Here is a 19523-nt window from a genome sequence, read left to right on the forward strand (position 1 = left end):
TGTTGAGAGTTTAACTGCTGGAGCCTTTACATAAGACACAACTAATGGGCATATCTGTTGTTTATGTAATTTAACTAAAGAATATTTCGGCAATTGTAGATTCATAATTATTAATAAATACTTGCCTTTGTAGGAATGTGTTTGATACATTGGAAAAGTTCTGGTTTAAAAAAAATATTGGATCGATAGCTATGACTGTCTTCCCTTTATCTCCACCTGTAAATATTATGTTTTTTTCAGAAGCTTTGTTTTGATAAATAAATAAAAAAGCGGTTCAGCCCCTACTTCATCTCACCAGCTCTTTTAATTCCTTTTTAAATGTAGAAGATGAATAACTAATAATGTCCAGTGGAAGTGAATTGTAAGTTTTAATAGCGTTATACGCGAAAGGGCTCTGAAACTCAGCCGGGAACGTAGAACAGGTTACGGTGACACCTGACCAGTCTATCATAGAGATACCGCGACTTTTCGTACCCAGTAATACACTAACGTAGGCAGATGTACAATGAGAAATTTAAGCAAACTATAGCTGTATCTCAGACTTTCAGTTTTGAAAAAATTTAAGGAAGAAATGTTTTATTGTATTTTTTACGCCGCCCGGGAATTTTAAAGGGTGCTTTAAACGTGAACCAGCGGCGTGCGCGCAGGGCGCGAACTGAAAAAAAAATGACACTTTTAAATCAAAGCTTGATTTAACGTTTCCGTTTAATATGCAGCGCCGCTTGACGCAAAACCATTTGCGAAATAGAACGGACAAGGAAATCAAAACCCGCGTTATGTAAAACCGTTTAATATTCGCAATCATTATAAATAAATAATATCTTAGTCGCTAACTATGATAATCGCAGAGTTGCGGTCGTAATTATTCTAAAAACTATCGTATGAAATAATAAGGCGAAAAATACTCGTTAATTTGGAAACCTATTTACATGAAACGCTTATCACATTTTCCCGCCACACGCGTCGTGATTACTCTCACGTTCTGATGCCGTTGTAAAACTTGATGTCGTTCTTCTCCTCCTCCTTCATGTCCTTGTCGCCCCAGCCCCATATCAGCTCCCCGTCGTCGTGGTGGTGATCTTGTCCCGCCATCTGCGCCACCATACTCTCGATGTTGGGGTAAGTACCGTCCCCCGTCCTCAGCACCCTCTTCTTAACGATCTCCTCCGAAGCGGTCTTCAACTCTGTCGCCCAGCCTATCCTCGCCATCAGGTCCAGAAACGCCGTGGTGAAGTTTAGCCTGTAGTTGCCCAGTTCAGCCGCCTTGTAATCCCAGGGGAACACGTGGTGATAGTTGTGCCAGCCCTCGCCGAAAGCCATGAACGACACGAACCTATTCTCCGTCGGTTTGATCGACCTTGAACGTGATGATAACAAGATTGCTTTCCTGTTTTATAGTTTTTCATTTGCGACTAATAATTTACCCGCGAAAACGGCAATTTTCGGGATATCTTTGTTTTATTTAACCCATAATCCACACACCCTGTACATATTCCAAAAAATGCCAGACATAATAGTTATTATTATTATTGGTATATAAATTTTTGTATTGAAGTAACCAAAACTATTTTCCTAGAACCTTTCACTTATTACGAGTAATTAAAGCGACTTTGGTAATAATATTCCTTCGAAAAAGGAAAAGAAAATGAGAAATGCTTCAAAATATTCAAACTTCATTGATCTTCATTTTTTCAAGTTTTTTTCCGTTTTACTTTCTTTTCCTTTAACAATAATGATTAGTTATAGTTCTCAAAATAAACTATTGCGCATGCACCCCGTATAAAGTGTCTTTCACGTCTGGTAGAAAATTAAAGTTACTTTGATAAATATAAAAATTTGTCCAAATAATGCGCGATTTCCAATGATACTATTTCAAATTTTTCGCGCACCCTGTATGATAGACGAAAGCGGAAACTGTCACTCTCTACAAAGAACGATACTGTTTAAACCAAATTTACGGCAATTTTCGTTAATCTTTGTTTTTTTTAACACATAATCGACACACCACATATTCCAGAAAATGCCAGAAGTAAAAGTTATATCACGTTTCCTGAAATATGAATTTTTTACACAGAGGAAATAGTTTTTGAGAAAATATTCGGTACGCCGTAATAGTGAATGACGTCATCGCGTCTATATTGAGTGCGAGATATAGCGACTGTCACGTGGACTATTTCAAATATCTCGAGAAGCGTGTGAGATAGAAGAAAACCGCAAATTATATATTTTGAACACCCTGTACAATAGGTAAAAACTAATTTTGAAGGCAGTGCGTCAAACCGTTCGAAAGTTATCGCAATTTAATGCCCCGTCTGTCGAGAAACGGAGAACAGACAAATTTTTTTTTTCGACGCTGATAATTTCTGTACCAATGGAGGTCCCGCAGGACCTACCGTTGCCAAGATATAAGCTCTCGAAAAATTCTGCTTACTTGTCATAAGGTTTCATCCCGTAGATGTGAGCGGCACTGTTCACCAACCAAGTTCCGTTCAGGGACACCGTGTACCTCATGACGCATACCACGAAAGACCTCCAGCCGTCTTCGCCCCAGAAGTACCACGGCACGACCGAGGGAAGCAGGAAACACAAAGTTATGATCAACGGGACGTAATACCTAACCGAAACTCCAGATATTTCGTTCATTCCGTCGGTTTAAACCTCTACGCTTACTTTATCTGGAACCTGACCAACGGATCGGCGATTACGTCGCTCATGTCTACCGTTTTGCCCTTTTCTATCACGTCTCGGTGCTTCTTCACCATGAGCCATCCGATGTGCGAGAAAAAGAAGCCTCGCTTAGCGTTGTGAGGATCGGCGTCCGTGTCGGTGAACTTGTGATGCACCCTGTGATCCCTCACCCACTCGTGGATGTCGTTTTGAAGGGCGGCGCTCTGCGCGAGCATCAGGAACAGGCGCAGGGGAAAGTTTGCCTTGTAAGTCCTGTGAGCCCACAGTCTGTGAGCGCCCGCCGTGATGCCGAAGCCAGCGAACATCGTGTACAAATAAGCTACGGTAACGAGAAAAGCTCGGTCAACCACTCGAGTACCATTTGGTCACTTCGAGGAAAGACGGGAAAGGGGTGGTCCGAGATCATGTAAGATGTATAAAACGTCTCCTGGTATTGATGCCGTAGGTAACGAAGGGAAAACTGGATAACGAGAGGGGTTTCCTCCTTTAAAGTGGTATAAACGTGCTCTGCATTGTTGATTGGGTATTGTCACATTGAGGTCCATTTGAATGAATTGATTCAAAGAAGAGGTTGATTACTCTTCTTCTTAGATCTCCATAGTTCTCTTCTGAAGGGCATAAAACTGTCCTGTATTGTTGACCAACGAATTTCTTTAATAAAGTCGATTGGGTAGTGTCAGATTGAAGTTTGTTGAACCAAGAGGTAGTGCTAAGGTCAGATTTGTGCCCATCGATTAAAAAAATGGTGATTTCTTCTTCAAGGTCGTTTGGGTAGTACCAAATTTAATGAATGAAAAAAGATTGGTCAACCAATCGCAACCATTAGTCCAAACATTGCTACATGTGCCGTTTGGTTAGCTGATAGTTAGCTTGGATTCAACCGAGTCGAAGATGGTAAAGAAAAGTAACTGATGTTGCGAAGATAATGATGTCATGATCCAGATATTGCGAATCTAAAGTCGGTTATCGGAAAAAACTAACCAAAACTGTCCTGCATTATTTGTCTTCTGGTCCCGCCTAATAGCGAAAGTTGGCTATAATCATGGCTATCCTGACTTTGTTGACAGCTATTCCAAGCAGGTGATTGCAGGACATTCCAAGCCATTGCCTTAAATTCTTTAGCCAAGCCTTCATTCGCTTGAGTTTATCTCCAAGATGTTTTGCAACATCGTATTTTGTAAGTGTATTTTTCATTGTTGGTTGATTGATGGAAGGTTGGTTACAAGTACCGTTTGGTTAGCTCCTAGTTGGCACATGTCGAGCTTGGCTTGAACAGCAGGCTCTCAAAGGTTCCTCTTCCGAGGACAAACCAGTCTTGAATTGTCCAATGGCATTTGGCTAGCTGCTAGTTACCACATCTCAACCTTGACTTGAATGGAGATTTAGACTAAACGAACATGGACAAGAAAAGCAAAAAGATCAATGTATGACGTTTAAAATTGTCCTATGGTCTTGTGTGCGAAGACGCATTATATGAACCAAATATTGTGAAACTCAAGTAGGTTTCAGGCAAATGTAATTAAACTGGATAATTAAAGTCGGTTTCTTCCTCCTCTAGATATCGATTGTGAGATCTGTTTGAAATCGATTCTTCTTTAATCATTTGTACGGATTCATGTCTCTCAGAGGAAAATAGTGATCGAAAAAGAGGCGGTTTCTGTTTCTTCCAATGACAAACAAGTCTCGAATTGTTATTTAGGTTTTTTGCAACTGCAATGAATGAGAAAAGATTGGCCAACGAATCGCCATTGGGAGTTTATTAATCCAAATGCCATTTGGTTAGCTGCTAGTTAGCACATCTCGAGCTTGACTTGAAAGGAAGATTAGAGTAAACGAAGATAAACAAGAAAAGTAGTTCTTCAGAAAGCCAGCAGTACGAGGTTAATGTTCGGCGTATAAAACTGTCCTTTGGTGTTGTTTACGCAGTCGATGATGTGATATTGTGAAACTCAAGTGACCTACAGGCAAATGGAAAGAATACTGGGAAATGAAAGTCATTTTTCCTCCTTCCACTTTAAAGATGTCCATTTGGTAATATCAGATTGAGGTGTGTTAGGGAATCGGTTACTCATCTCTTCTAAAGTCAGTTTTGCCAGACTCATGCTTCTTACAAGTAAATGGTTGGAAAAAAATGGTCGTTTCTTCTTCACCCAAGTATAAAGCAGTGTCGAATCGTTACAACACGAAGTGCGTTACTTACTAAAGATGATTGTAGTCCAGGACACTTTCGACAAGAGGTACATCCCGTACAGCATAAAGGAATGTAACATGATGAAGATAAAAACGTTCTTCCATACTATCTTCCACCGATACTTCTCGGATTTCGGGACAGATTTGGTCGTTCTGCGTTGGGTGTCGTCTTGGACCGCCTGGACCTTAGGAGCGTCGTCGCCTTTGCGGATGATTTTAGCTTCCGCTAGGAACATGGGTACAGAGCCTAGCGCTGGGGGCGCCATGTCGTTCAACCTGCGACGTAAATTTTCTACAGGGTGTGTCATAAATAATGGGTTTTAAATTTTTCTTAACCTGCACTGAAAGGTTAAGTTTCGTATTGGAACCATATTCAATGAGGTCCTTATAATATATTAAAAGAATATTTTGTCGTGCGAACGATTGTAAGGCCACCATTTTCGCGGTGTAATTATACCAATGGCCGTGAATAATGTAAAAGTCTTTGTTGTTACGTGGAAATAAACCGACTTGTGCTAATATATCGGTACTGTTACAACGCAAATTGTTGTTTATTTAGGTATTTGTCGAATAAAGTTGAAGTCGGACGCTGGACTGTTATTAAAACTATTGATATGGCGTTAGGATTTGGTTTATGTACCAACAAAAGATTAATTGATGAGGGAAGATACAATGTGGACCATGTGAAATGAATATTTTATGTAAACTTCAGTATATGTTTCGAGCAAATGTTTAAATATTTTGAGTTATCAAAATACCTGCACCAGTGTCACGTCGTACTAGAACAAAGGAGGAGGTTGCTTCATTTCTCTTCAGTGGTAACTCCACTACTTCTTGAAAATTCCAATTACTCCATCTCATTCTTATTTTGAATGGCTTTACTTTATTTAAGTTTATTTATCTTTATTGTGCACTCTTTCAGTCTTTGCTCCACCCCAGTATACAAAGAAGCCATTTTAATGGATTTGAGATATTTAACCACCATTTTGAAGACCATTAGGTAGTAGAAGACCTTGCCGTTAAAATTAAAAATATATATACGAGGGTGAGATGAAAAGTTTCCGATCTGGCCAAGAGGTGGCACCACTAGGTCTACTTTTTTCCTTCTAATTGTAAGGTTTTACACCAAAACAAATTAAAGAAGAGATGTTTTCAACATTAGGAGACTCCTCCCCATCATTCAACTATTAAGCAAACCATTAAGAAAATAAGAAACAGTCAAAACACTGGGTTGCAAAAGGGGAACCAACTCCAAAAAAGACATACAAGGTTATGGCTACTGTTTTTTGGGATGCGAAAGGAATTATATACATTGATTACCTTGGAAATATTACGCAGAGTTATGGCAACATTTCAAGCTCGAGGTGCAAACTAAACGATTTCATTTGACGAAGAAAAAAATTTTGATTCGTCACGATCCACGAATTGAAGTTTGAATTGATGCCGCAACCACCTTACTTGCCAGACTTAGCCTCCAGCGACTATTACCTGTTTCCTAACCTCAAAAAATGACTTGATTTAAGAGCAAAGAAGAAGTTATCGACGCTGTAAATCAGTATTTCGAGGAGCTTGACGAATCTACGTTTAGATCTGGTATAACCAAATCAGTCGGTCATGAGAAATATATCAGTGTTGATCGAGATCACGTTGAAAAATAAAGCAAAAAAAAAAACCATCGTTTTTCTTGGTTAGGTCGAAAACTCTCCGTCCCCCCTCGTATAGAATGAAGGTTTCCGAAGGTTTTAATTTATAGTAACCAGCTGCGAACGTATCAACTTGCCTGGTAGATAGAGAGATAGATAGATATTCCCATAAAGCTTTGGGTCTAGTTTCGGATACGAAATTTAATTTTACCAATCATATTAACCTATGTTGAAAATGTATTTATTGTATTTCAAAATCCCGTAACGTCACATTTTAATCACTGCGATGAAATATATGTCACGTGCCTAATATGTTAATATTAATATGATTAAATTCCTTGCTTAAAATAAAGGGTAGTTTTCTTTGTAAAAGTATATTTAACTAGGGGTTTCCAGCCATTTGGTATTAAATTGCTTGTAATTTAATTGATTGTATTATGACACACACGGACCACAGTTAAAATTTTGAATTAAATGAATCTAAGCAATGTTTTGTTTATTATCCGTTAAGTATTGCTTAAGTCATATAACTGTCGAAAATACTAGTTATTAGATTATGCATATTATGTCGAAATTAGTTAAGTAATTAATTAATTAAGTTTTAGAGCATATAAATAAAATTTAGTTCACACTTCGATCACGGTGGCAGCACAGTAAGATTCATTTGTTTCTATCGCAGTTGACCATCTATTTACATCGTGTATTGCGCATGCAATCGCTACTAAAGCGCCCCACTTCAATGTCAATATCAAGTTCACTTTCTATTCGCGTTATTCCATTGTCTATCGCGCCGCATTCGATAATTCGTAATGACTTGTCGAAGTTTCACCGCAAAACGACTCACATTTTAGAGTTTATACTTTATACCGGTTATTTTACGATAGATAGGTTGCGGAGTCGTAAATATTTATCGGACAATCAATTATCTTCGAGGCGTTAAACCGAACCTTTTTTTTAACCGTAAAGTTTCCCATAGAAACGCCGTCTTTCACTAGCAACATTCGTCAAGTTAATGGTTCGAAATAATAGAAGCACACTGACCCCGTTTTTTTTTCGGGTGTTTGTATTTTGTGTTGGAATATTTATATTATTACGTCATATCCGACAAGACCCCGTAACAAAGAGGCGCCGCCTTGTTTTTTTTGCCGATCGTAAAATGTATCGGCGTCTCAGGCAAAAAGGACAGGGTGGGCAAGCTGCGGTGAGGAGATAATTAGGGTATTATTATGCGATGTTTTTGGGGGTTTACGATGAGAGAGTGAAGACGTAGTTGTCGAACGGAGAGGATTAAACTCGATTCTGCTTCATTACGTGGTTTTATTTTTGATGATCCTTACAAAGCAGCGGTGGGATTTTACTAAAATCACTTACAATCGTTTTTTTTTTTCTCTTCTCGGACAAGTTAAAATTATTGTACGTCATGGGAAGATTTAAATCGAAAACAGTTACAAGTGAAAAGCGTAATAAACGGAAAGAACGTTCATCCTCGTCTTCGGGAAGTGATAGTGACAGTTCGAATTCGAGTTATAGCTCTTCCGATAATAGCTCGAGGAGAAAACGGACAATAAAACGTTTGAGAAAAGAATTAAATGATTTAAAAAGGCGTAAGCCGGTCTTTCGCGCGGGAGACGAACTTTTAGTGCCAAAATTTGACCCAAGTCGGGATGACGTGATGGTGGATAATTGGTTGAGTAAAGTGGATAGTTTGGCAGAACGTTATCAGTGGGACGATGATACTATTCTTCGAATAATTTCCGGACGATTACGAGGTAATGCTCGTCAATGGTACGACGAGAACGTGGAGTATGACTCAAGCTGGATTGAAATTAAAACATCAATGAGCCTCTATTTCCGTAAGTCTGTTCCATTTTCCAAGTTACTAAAGGACGCTGCTAATTACGAAACTAAGCCGGGACAAAACCTAGGAGATTATTGTTTTAAAAAAATGTCTTAAATTAAGGGCACTTAACATAAATATACCCGACGTTTATTTGATTGATGCAGTAATCGGCGGTATTAAAGACGATAATATATCGCGAACTGTTAGAGCCGCACAGCATGAGAATGCTAATGCACTTTATGCGTATCTAAACACCGTGGGTAACATGCCTACGGAAATTTGTAGTTTTCGTCAGAATAACACTAAATTCAAACGTCTGCCTTGGACTGGCTTCAATCGAGGAAATTCGAATAATAAAGAATTTTCTAGAAAATCTGAGTCCCGCCCAACGTGTTACAATTGTGGTATTCCGGGTCACATTTCAGTTAACTGCAAAAAACCACGTCTTGAATGTAATAATTGCAAAAAACTAGGTCACACTAAAGAAAAGTGTCCCTTTTTACAAAAGGAAATACAGCACGTTAATCTGTTAGCAAAGGAAAAGTTTCCTAATATATTCTTACAGCCCGCCCGAATTTTTGGCAAAAAAATAAAATGTTTAATAGATTCGGGCAGTTCAAATACGCTAATAAAGGAGTCCCTCGTTAAGAGATTTGGATTGCAACGTATTGATTCGGAGAGTATGACTTTGTGTAGTTTTATGGGCACTTCTTTAGATAGTAGGTCCCTTTGTAAAATAACCGCTACTATACAAGGGGTTTCGGCACAAGTAAGTGCCATAATTCTTCCGGACAAATACCTTAAATATGATTTATTAGTTGGTCGGGATTTTATTAACCAAGAACATGTAATCATGATTAAACGTGACGATCGATTAGTTTTATACAGCTTATTCCCCATTACAAGTGTGTCTGTGAGTTTGGTTGAGGTTTATGACACTATGGATTTAAATAGTGTAAATTTGGGCCCTATTTCAGAGGCTGATAAAGTAAAATGTATTTCCTTATTGCATAGTTTTTCGGATTGCATTTCATCTTCCATGGAAAATTTAGGAAATACGAATACGGTAGAGATGGAGATAAAATGTATAGTCGACACACCGGTTGTACGTTATCCTTATCGTATGCCTGAGGTTGAAAGGGGTATTCTCCGAAATATGATTCAAGAACTTTTGGATAATGAAGTCATCCGCGAATCCAATTCTCCGTACTCCAGCCCGATTACACTTGTTAAAAAAAAGGATGGAGGCTATAGAATGTGCGTTGATTTTAGACATCTCAATGCAGTAACCATTAAAAACCGTGGTGTATTGCCACATATCGAAGACCAAATCGACAAATTAGGAGGATTTAAGTATTTCACCAGTTTAGATTTAGCATCCGGTTTTTATCAAGTTCGCATGGCTGCTAATTCCATTGAAAAGACTGCATTTGTAACACCCGATGGCCATTACGAATTTTTAAGGATGCCCTTTGGGTTAGCAAATGCGCCTTCAGTTTTTCAATCATTAATAAACAAGGTTCTGGGACCGTTAAAAGATGAATTTGCCTTCCCCTATATAGATGACATTATAATTCCTTCATTGACGGTTGCGGAGGGACTAGAACGCTTAAAAAAGGTGTTAATCCAACTTCGTGCACATAACCTTACTTTAAAAATCAGTAAGTGCGTATTTCTTGCAACTACTATAGAATATCTTGGGAGAGAAATCAGTGCAGAAGGAGTGAGGCCAGGTAAGAAGAAAATTCAAGCGGTATTGGATATGAATTATCCTTCCAACGTTAAGCAAGTGCGTCAATTTCTTGGATTAGCAAGTTATTTTCGAAAATTTGTCAAGAACTTCTCCATGATTGTCGAGCCTCTAACAAAATTAACTCGCAAAAGTGCGAATTGGATATGGAGCGCACCACAAAAAGAAGCATTTCACCAAATTCAACAAAAGCTTATATCTTGTCCAATTCTTGCAATATATAACCCTAAATTAGAAACCGAACTTCACACAGACGCATGTTCCATCGGTGTCGGGGCAATATTGCTTCAATATGATGCTGAGGGTAATACACATGTTGTCTCTTATTTTAGCAAAAAAACAACAAGCGACCAAAGGCAGTACCACTCATACGAACTCGAGACTATGGCTGTAGTTTATGCCTTAAAATATTTTCGGGTTTATTTATTGGGGATAAACTTTAAAGTGGTTACGGATTGTAATGCCTTGCGAACGACCTTATCAAAGAAGGATTTGATCCCGCGCATTGGAAGATGGTGGCTGGAAATTCAAGAATATACCTTCGAAATTGAGTACAGGGCCGGCAAAAAGATGACGCATGTTGACGCTCTTAGCAGAAACCCTATATCGAACAATAATTTTAAAGTTGAAGTTTTTCATATAGACTTGACAGAAGCTGACTGGATTACCGCCGCACAAATGCAAGATGAACAGATTTGTAGAATCCGAAACATTTTAGCCGATAAAATAAAAAATAGCGATACAAAGTTTTACTTTGAGCAGTATGAGTTAAGGAATAACAAATTATACAAAAAATTAGGAAATGGAACCAAAGCATGGGTTGTTCCACGAGCAGCACGTATGCAAATTTGTCGTTTGTGTCACGATGATTCTGGGCATCTTGGTGTAGAAAAACTGTTACAAAGAATTCGTGAAAACTATTGGTTCGCAAAAATGAGGAAATTCGTAACGAAATATGTTAACGCATGTCTAAGTTGTATGTATTACAAACAGTCGTTTTCTAAACGAGAATGTAAATTGAACCCTATTGAGAAACATCCGATTCCTTTTCATACATTACATGTAGATCATGTTGGGCCGTTTATGACAAGCAAAAAGAAGAATAAGTATATTTTTGTAATTGTTGACGCATTTACTAATTTCACTGTAATCGAACCAGTACATAATCAAAAAAGTAAATACGTTATTAGGGTTTTAACCGACCTAATATATCTATTTGGAGTACCTAGCAGAATTATAAGCGATAGAGGGACAGCTTTTACATCTCGAACTTTTAGGACATTTTGTAATACTTATGGGATAGAGCACGTTTTAAATGCCGTTGCTTCGCCCAGAAGTAATGGCCAATGTGAGCGATATAACAAAACCATTGTGAGTGCGCTATCAACAACAGCTGCAGGCAAGGATGAAAGAGATTGGGACAAATATATAAAACAAGTGCAAAGCGCACTTAATACAAGTTTTAATAAGGGTATTAATTCGACCCCCATGAAGGCGCTTATTGGCTATAATTCAAAACATGCGGCAGAGGCAATAATTCTGAATGAAATCCAAGACGAAATCGATAGGCTAGACCTGGAAGAGCTTAGGTGTAAAATTTCGGATCACATATCGAGGGACCAGAAAAAACAAAAAGAACGCTATGATAAAACACGACGAGATGCCAAAAGGTACAACGACGGTGACCTAGTTAGAGTATTAATAACGAGTATACCTACTACGGGTGCCAGTCATAAGCTTCATCCGAAATACAAAGGCCCTTTTCGCATCACAAAAGTACTATTTAATGACAGATACGAAGTTGAAGACTTACGAGAGGGGTTCAAACGTAGACGAACTGTTGTAGCCGCAGACCATGTTAAAAAGTGGATTAGTATACAAAACGAAGAGGATTAATGGCAAACGTGCCTATGAGCGAACGTCGCTCGTGTTTTGTATTTTGGCAAACGTGCCTATGAGCGAACGTCGCTCGTGTTTTGTATTTTGGCAAACGTGCCTATGAGCGAACGTCGCTCGTGTTTTGTATTTTGGCAAACGTGCCTATGAGCGAACGTCGCTCGTGTTTTGTATTTTGGCAAACGTGCCTATGAGCGAACGTCGCTCGTGTTTTGTATTTTGGCAAACGTGCCTATGAGCGAACGTCGCTCGTGTTTTGTATTTTGGCAAACGTGCCTATGAGCGAACGTCGCTCGTGTTTTGTATTTTGGCAAACGTGCCTATGAGCGAACGTCGCTCGTGTTTTGTATTTTGGCAAACGTGCCTATGAGCGAACGTCGCTCGTGTTTTGTATTTTGGCAAACGTGCCTATGAGCGAACGTCGCTCGTGTTTTGTATTTTGGCAAACGTGCCTATGAGCGAACGTCGCTCGTGTTTTGTATTTTGGCAAACGTGCCTATGAGCGAACGTCGCTCGTGTTTTGTATTTTGGCAAACGTGCCTATGAGCGAACGTCGCTCGTGTTTTGTATTTTGGCAAACGTGCCTATGAGCGAACGTCGCTCGTGTTTTGTATTTTGGCAAACGTGCCTATGAGCGAACGTCGCTCGTGTTTTGTATTTTGGCAAACGTGCCTATGAGCGAACGTCGCTCGTGCTTTGTATTTTGGCAAACGTGCCTATGAGCGAACGTCGCTCGTGTTTTGTATTTTGGCAAACGTGCCTATGAGCGAACGTCGCTCGTGTTTTGTAGTTTGGCAAACGTTGCCTATAAGCAAATGTTGCTTATTTTATTGTTTATAAAGGAATATCGCTTATGTTTAAGATACCCTACTAATTGATTATGTTTTTTTTATTACGTAAGACTAGGAACCAAGCTAGAATAGTCAAATTATTGTAGTTTTGAAAGATTTAAGTTACGTTTAAATTTCACCATTAGGTCTGAGGACAGACCAATAGTCAGGATGGCCGAGTGTTGGAATATTTATATTATTACGTCATATCCGACAAGACCCCGTAACAAAGAGGCGCCGCCTTGTTTTTTTTGCCGATCGTAAAATGTATCGGCGTCTCAGGCAAAAAGGACAGGGTGGGCAAGCTGCGGTGAGGAGATAATTAGGGTATTATTATGCGATGTTTTTGGGGGTTTACGATGAGTTAGTGAAGACGTAGTTGTCGAACGGAGAGGATTAAACTCGATTCTGCTTCATTACGTGGTTTTATTTTTGATGATCCTTACATTTGGACGGCAGGTTCCGTTTCGGCGTGTGCTAGAAACCTCTAACCGAAAAAAAATAGAGAAATTTGGACGAAACAAAATATTCCGTGGTATTTGCATGGGTACGAAGCTTTTAAGTTTGTATTTATGAGCCTATGGGATTTTTTTTTACTAACTATAAAACCAAAATTGCTAAGGTGCATCACATTAGGTGTTACTTAAAGTATTTGCTAGCTGTTTAAAAAAAATGCTTTAATTAAATTGCCTCGAATTAAAAGTTATGCCTTATTTTCAGAACAAGGCCTACTAAGATAAAAAACTTTTTTGAACTGAGATGGCTTTTACTTGATGAAAATCCATTTAACAGAATAAATAAGAACTAAAAGTTCAGATTTTCACGAAATTATGTATTTTGACATGACAATTGTTTCGACAACACCGTGTCTTTATCAAATGTAATATTTGCAAACTACCTGCCACTATATATACTGAAAAGTGACCATAAAACCTTAATTAATGTTGTTGCGAGAATTTAAGTTCAATAAAGGAGAGGTATTTAAATCTAATTGATCGTTAAGCAATACATTTGAATGTCTCATTTTGTTAATCTCCATGGCTTCCAGTAAATTTAATTTTCTACTTTTTGTGGTTGTGTGTAATATATCAAAATTGTCGTCAAAAATGTGTTTTTCTGTGTTTAAGTGTGTAGCATAATTAGAATCTAGATTATTGTTTTTAAACGCTCTTATATGTTCGTTAATGCGTTTCTTGAAGGATCTATCTGTTTGACCAATATAAATTTTAGGACAAGATCCACATTTCAACCTGTAGACACCTGATTTTTGGGATTTTGGACATTTCGATTTATTGTTTTTTAAATATTTTCCTATTGTGTTGTTAGTTCTGAAAGCTATTTTTAATCCACATTTTAACAAGTGTTTTGAAACTTTTTCGCTAGGTTCTCCTAGTATGTAATTGTTTTAAATTGTTCGTGTTCTGTATTTGGTTTCGAATAAATAGAGTTTACTGTTGTCTGTATTTGTTTTTTATTTATAATTTTATCTATAATGGACGGATTGTAGCCGTTGTTCAGTGCTGTTTGTTTAATGATATTAAGTTCTTTGTTGTAATTTTCTATTGAGGGTGGTGTATTAAGAAGTCTGTGTATAAAAGAGTTAAATGCAGCCATTTTGTGTGTATAAGGGTAATTTGAGCTGTTATGTATGACTGTGTCCGTGTGTGAAGCTTTATGATATATTGAAAAATTTAATTTGTTTTGCACTTTCGTAATAGTTAAGTCTAAAAAATTAATAGAGCTATACTGTTCAATCTCGATAGTGAATTTTATACGATTATGTATTGAGTTAATGTAATTTAAAAAAGAATTCAATTGTCTGTCCGTTCCAACAAAGCAAGCAAAGACATCGTCCACGTATCTATACCACCATAAAAAACTTTTACTTAAAGGATGTTCTAGTATGATATTTTCCAAATTATCCATAAAAATCTCGGCTAACAAAGGACTAAGTGTGTTTCCCATAATCAAACCTTCTTTAGAGGTATAAATCTGTCCATTAAATTCAAAACAATTTTGGTCTAAAGATACTATTAAGCAATCTAACAAATCTTGTTTCACCAATGGGTTAACCTGTTTCCGAGTTAGGGTAAAATCTACTAAAACTATCACATCCATAGGTGGAATACTGGGAAATAAGTTTTGTACATCAAAAGACAATAGAGTTGCGTTAGAAGGGATTTTGATATCTTTAATTTTGTTGATTTATTCAAAAGAATTTTTTATTGGAAATTTTGTTTTAAATTTGTGTGGAACTTTAAAATATTTACTAATTTTGTAGAGAGTTTAACTGCTGGAGCTGTTACATAAGACACCACTGGTCTAATGGGCATATATTGTTTATGTAATTTAACTAAAGAATATAATTTAGGCGGTTGTGGATTCATAATTGTTAAAAAATATTTGTCTTTGTCACTAAATAGTGTGGAATTAGTAATTACATCCTTGACTTGTCTTTGATATAATTCAATAGATATATATATATATATATATATATATATATATATATATATATATATATATATATATATATATATATATATATATATATATATATATATACTCAGTAGGATCGTGTTTGATACAAAGGAAAAGTTCTGGTTTAAGAAAATTGTTGGTTTTTGAAATATATATATATATATATATATATATATATATATATATATATATATATATATATATATATATATATATATATATATATATATATATATATATATATATATATATATATAATTTTTTAGCGAAACACAAATATTACGTTTGTTGTAAGGATATTTAATAACACTCGAAAATTTCATAAAAATTCTTTTTAAGTAACCAAAGCTTTGCTAATTAAAATAGGCGAATTAAGAAATAATAATTTTTTTAAAAATCTTCCAATGAAGAGAAACATATAATCGCAGATAACCATAAAAAACTTAGTAAAATAAATAATAATATTAATAATGTGGATCAATTTATAACCACAAAAATAAATTTTAGCAAACTATGAATAAAAGCACATTTAGAAAGCAGAAAAAATAAAACAATTAAAAATAAATTATTAAAACACTTCTTCTGTATGTCCACCACTGACTTCATTTTCCTATAAACTTAAATTTAGGGAACTATTGGTTGGTTAACTTTAAAGCAGACACACAAGTGTGCGTGAGACATTTAGTTTTAAGATAGGGGGAGTTAATGTTTTATTTTGTTTTGATTTTTTCTAAATAATCTGAATTAATGCTCGATTTTTTTTTCTTTTTTTTGCAATTCCACAAATTTTAACAAATGGAATTATTATTTCAAGATTTACTCTAATTCATAGGCAGGTAGAATGGTTTTTAATAAAGTTAATGTAAATCGCCAATAATTGCGGCCCAAACATCGAAAGAAAACTGTTCTTGGAAATGATTATCTAACAGAACCTGTGGATTACGTCTAAACGTGGTTACCATGAAAATTAATTTTCGAAATTCTAAAAAATAAACTTCACCAAAGATATAAATATTATTTTAAGACGTCTACAACTTGTTTTACAAAATCTATTGTTGGCTATTGGCTATTTTTAAATTGTAAAGGGATGTTTTCAATGTAGCTTTGGACGAGGAAACCAAATCGCCAAAGAGACTTCGCCATCTTGGCCGTCTATATAAGTATACCCTGTATATTTTTATCTCTCCGAACAAACCAATTAACCGTTTTGGATATACAGAGGGTTTAGTTCGTCAATGGTCATTTTAAGTGTCTCGCTCGACATAGATTCTTCCCTGTTCACTATTTTCAAATTGAAAAAAGCATTTTTCAGATCTTGAGGAAGACCAATCAGCAACTCCTGGAATTTCGATGTAAACAAAACCCTGTATATTTTATGTCTACAGAGAGGCCTTTCAATTCTGAATTCAAAAATGTTGGGCACTTTGAAAACCCCATTTTGGTTAGTTCGTCGATAGTAGAAAATCGGTCTAAGTGCTCTATAAAGAGCTCTAGAACCGCCAGTATCTCGTGGCTGCAATGTGAACGCAGAAAATGTCTTTTAGTATTCAAAAATAGCAATTTTTAGTGAAATACTTGAAATGACGTCAGCACATGCCATCTACAAGTTAGAGTAAAGTCAAATTCGAATTTCGCAAGTCAAGAGATCACCAAGACCAAAAAAACAAATATAGATAAACAGCCTTGTGCTAACTCACAAATGTATATGATCCGTTTGTCTTAAAATTAATCAAGTAATTATTCCTCAAAGATAAGATGTTATTCAGCGCATGGAGGATCGAATAAAAAAGAAACAAAAGGCTCGCATTTATTATCATATTTTTACGGCCAACGGAAAAGGCTAGGCAGTACGGAACAAACGACTAGTTTTTTGTAAGAGCATTTTTTTTCTTCGCCGTCTAGGAGGTCAAATGATGGAAGCACGCTGACCCCAATTTTGTTTATTTTCGAAGCAGGTACCGTTTATAAGTCCTGCGCGTTGTGAACTTTTCAATTTTGCCAAAACTTGAAACCACATTTTACGAATTTATATCTATATAATTAGGTTAGCCATATGGCTCAAAATTGCTTCATATATCTTTATTTATTTTATTGAGGAAATTTTTCTGAAACAAAGCATATATTTATTTTATTTTTATTATAATATTTAATTAAATCAAATAGAAAGATACATTTTGACGCAAATAAAAGTTATTTTGAACTTCTATATCTTACGTTTCGTGAAATATTTCTCCCTATCTTGAATTTATATCTAAATGATAATTAAGTTTCCTCATATATCTTTATTTATTTATTATTGAGATAATTTTCCTGGAAAAAACCTTTTTAATTGTCACGGTTCCTTTTTTCAAAAAATACTTATTAATTTACTAATTCGGACTCTGCAAAATTTGTACTTGAAATAAATTGACAATTTACACCTCAAAATTTACGCGACAGATGTAACAGATGCAAAAAAAAAAATTCTCTAATTAATTAAATTCATGAAACTGTTGAAAAATCAGATTCTCTAGCGTATCTCTCTCATACAGTGTCACATATCTTTATTAACCTATTATTTTTGAGAAAAATTTTCCAAAACAAAATTTTTTAAGTGCCAAGCTTAAAAATAAGAACCGTTTGTTTGTTGTCTTGCAAAATTTGTACTTGAAGTACTTGAATAAATTGACACTCTAGCCCTAAAACCGTACGTAACAGATTTCAGGAATGAAGACAATTAGTTATTGGCTGAAAACCCCTACGATTTTGGAAAGAAGATAAAGTTTTTTTAATAGAAAAATTTACACTACAAGCGTCGTCCAATCAACATATTCTTCTGTATTTCACATTTCAGAGAACCTTTCACCTCACCTTGAATTTATATCTAAATAATAATCAATTAATAAAAAATAAGTAAACGACGTTAATAGCATCGAATGAAAATGAAATGTTCAAGCGTATCTCTAGAAAATATATCTTTATTTATTTGCAAGTGTCACGAGTAAAAATAAGAACCCTTCTTTAAAAAAATACTTTTTTTTACTAGTTTACCTTTATTATTATTTTGAACTTATATACTTAAAATTTGGCAAAATAAGTATATTTCCTCATCTCTATTTATTTGTTTTTGAGGAAAATTTTCTAAAACAAAAAAAATTTTCAATGCTGTGAGCATTTTCACGTTTGCCTTTGCCTTTCAAAATTTGAATTCGAAACAAATGATTGAAATTTTAGTCCTAAAATTATACGTCGCAGACGTAACAGATGTATACAATAACATTATTATTATACAGTGTGGTCCAAACTAGATTTACAAGCTTCTAATCCAAAACGATACGTAATGTAAATATTTTCAAGCAAAAAAAAAATATTTTAAACTTCTATACCCAACGTTTCGCAAAACCTTTCACCTCACCTTGAATTAGTATTTAAATAATAATTAACGGAATTTAAAAATATATACTTATAATTTATTTCTTAATTTTATTTATTTACTAATGTGGGCCCTTACAGGTCTAGATGTTTTAGATATTTGATATTTGAATTTGCCTTTAAAAATTTGTACTTAGAGTGGATGTTGCTTGTTACTATATACCTTGCCATTAAATTATTCATCTTGAATAAAGAATAACTTTTTATATTTATATTAATAACTTTATACGAGTGGAGAGAATAAAAGACTTACCTAGCTTAGATTTCCCTCGCAGCCGCCGTACAGCAAACCCACAACAGAATAAACTATCCCCTACGCGAAATCTAAGAGACTCAGATGTGGACTATACGGGACACGTTCGCGGGCAGATATCAGAACCTTGACAATAATACTTTCTTACTTAAAGCTCGAGATACGGAAAAGAGTGGTACCGACCCGTGGTACCTTCTGGTCGACGTGACAAGTACCATTCTGCCACACACGCTTTATACCAAAACATTAAGATCATTCCGACATTGAACTATCCTCGTTTCTAATGCTCGGCGGGATGTATTTGGGTTACGCCGCCATTGTGCGAATGCACCTTCAAATTTCAATCGAACCCATTGTTTGAGACGTCGCGATGTCCCATGTTTTAATTATAATTAATTTTAAGTGTTTAATTGCAAACACTGCTATCTTGATCTTCTTATGCTTCTAGTAACCATAGTCTGAAGTTGATATCAGTTCAGATCTTCTTCGTATCTGTAAAAGGAAAGAGGGAACTTTCTATCAATATCAAAAAGTCTTTACTGAA

The 19523-nt window shown here is 35.9% G+C and overlaps 1 protein-coding gene across 1 annotated transcript; it reads right to left on the reverse strand.

The window, feature by feature from the left end:
* Positions 1-778: 778 nt before the first annotated feature.
* Positions 779-19169, reverse strand: LOC132701105 (acyl-CoA Delta-9 desaturase-like). Its single transcript, XM_060668789.1, has 5 exons — positions 18980-19169; positions 4889-5154; positions 2671-3007; positions 2432-2614; positions 779-1357 (listed from the first exon to the last, which is right to left on the reverse strand). Exons 2-5 carry the CDS (start codon positions 5142-5144, stop codon positions 976-978), a joined length of 1158 nt encoding a protein of 385 aa, XP_060524772.1. The 5' UTR covers positions 5145-5154; positions 18980-19169; the 3' UTR covers positions 779-975.
* Between the last annotated feature and the right edge of the window lie 354 nt (positions 19170-19523).

Source organism: Cylas formicarius, unplaced genomic scaffold, assembly GCF_029955315.1.
Source record: "Cylas formicarius isolate icCylForm1 unplaced genomic scaffold, icCylForm1.1 PGA_scaffold_4__25_contigs__length_36172078, whole genome shotgun sequence".
Classification (NCBI taxonomy): domain Eukaryota; kingdom Metazoa; phylum Arthropoda; class Insecta; order Coleoptera; family Brentidae; genus Cylas; species Cylas formicarius.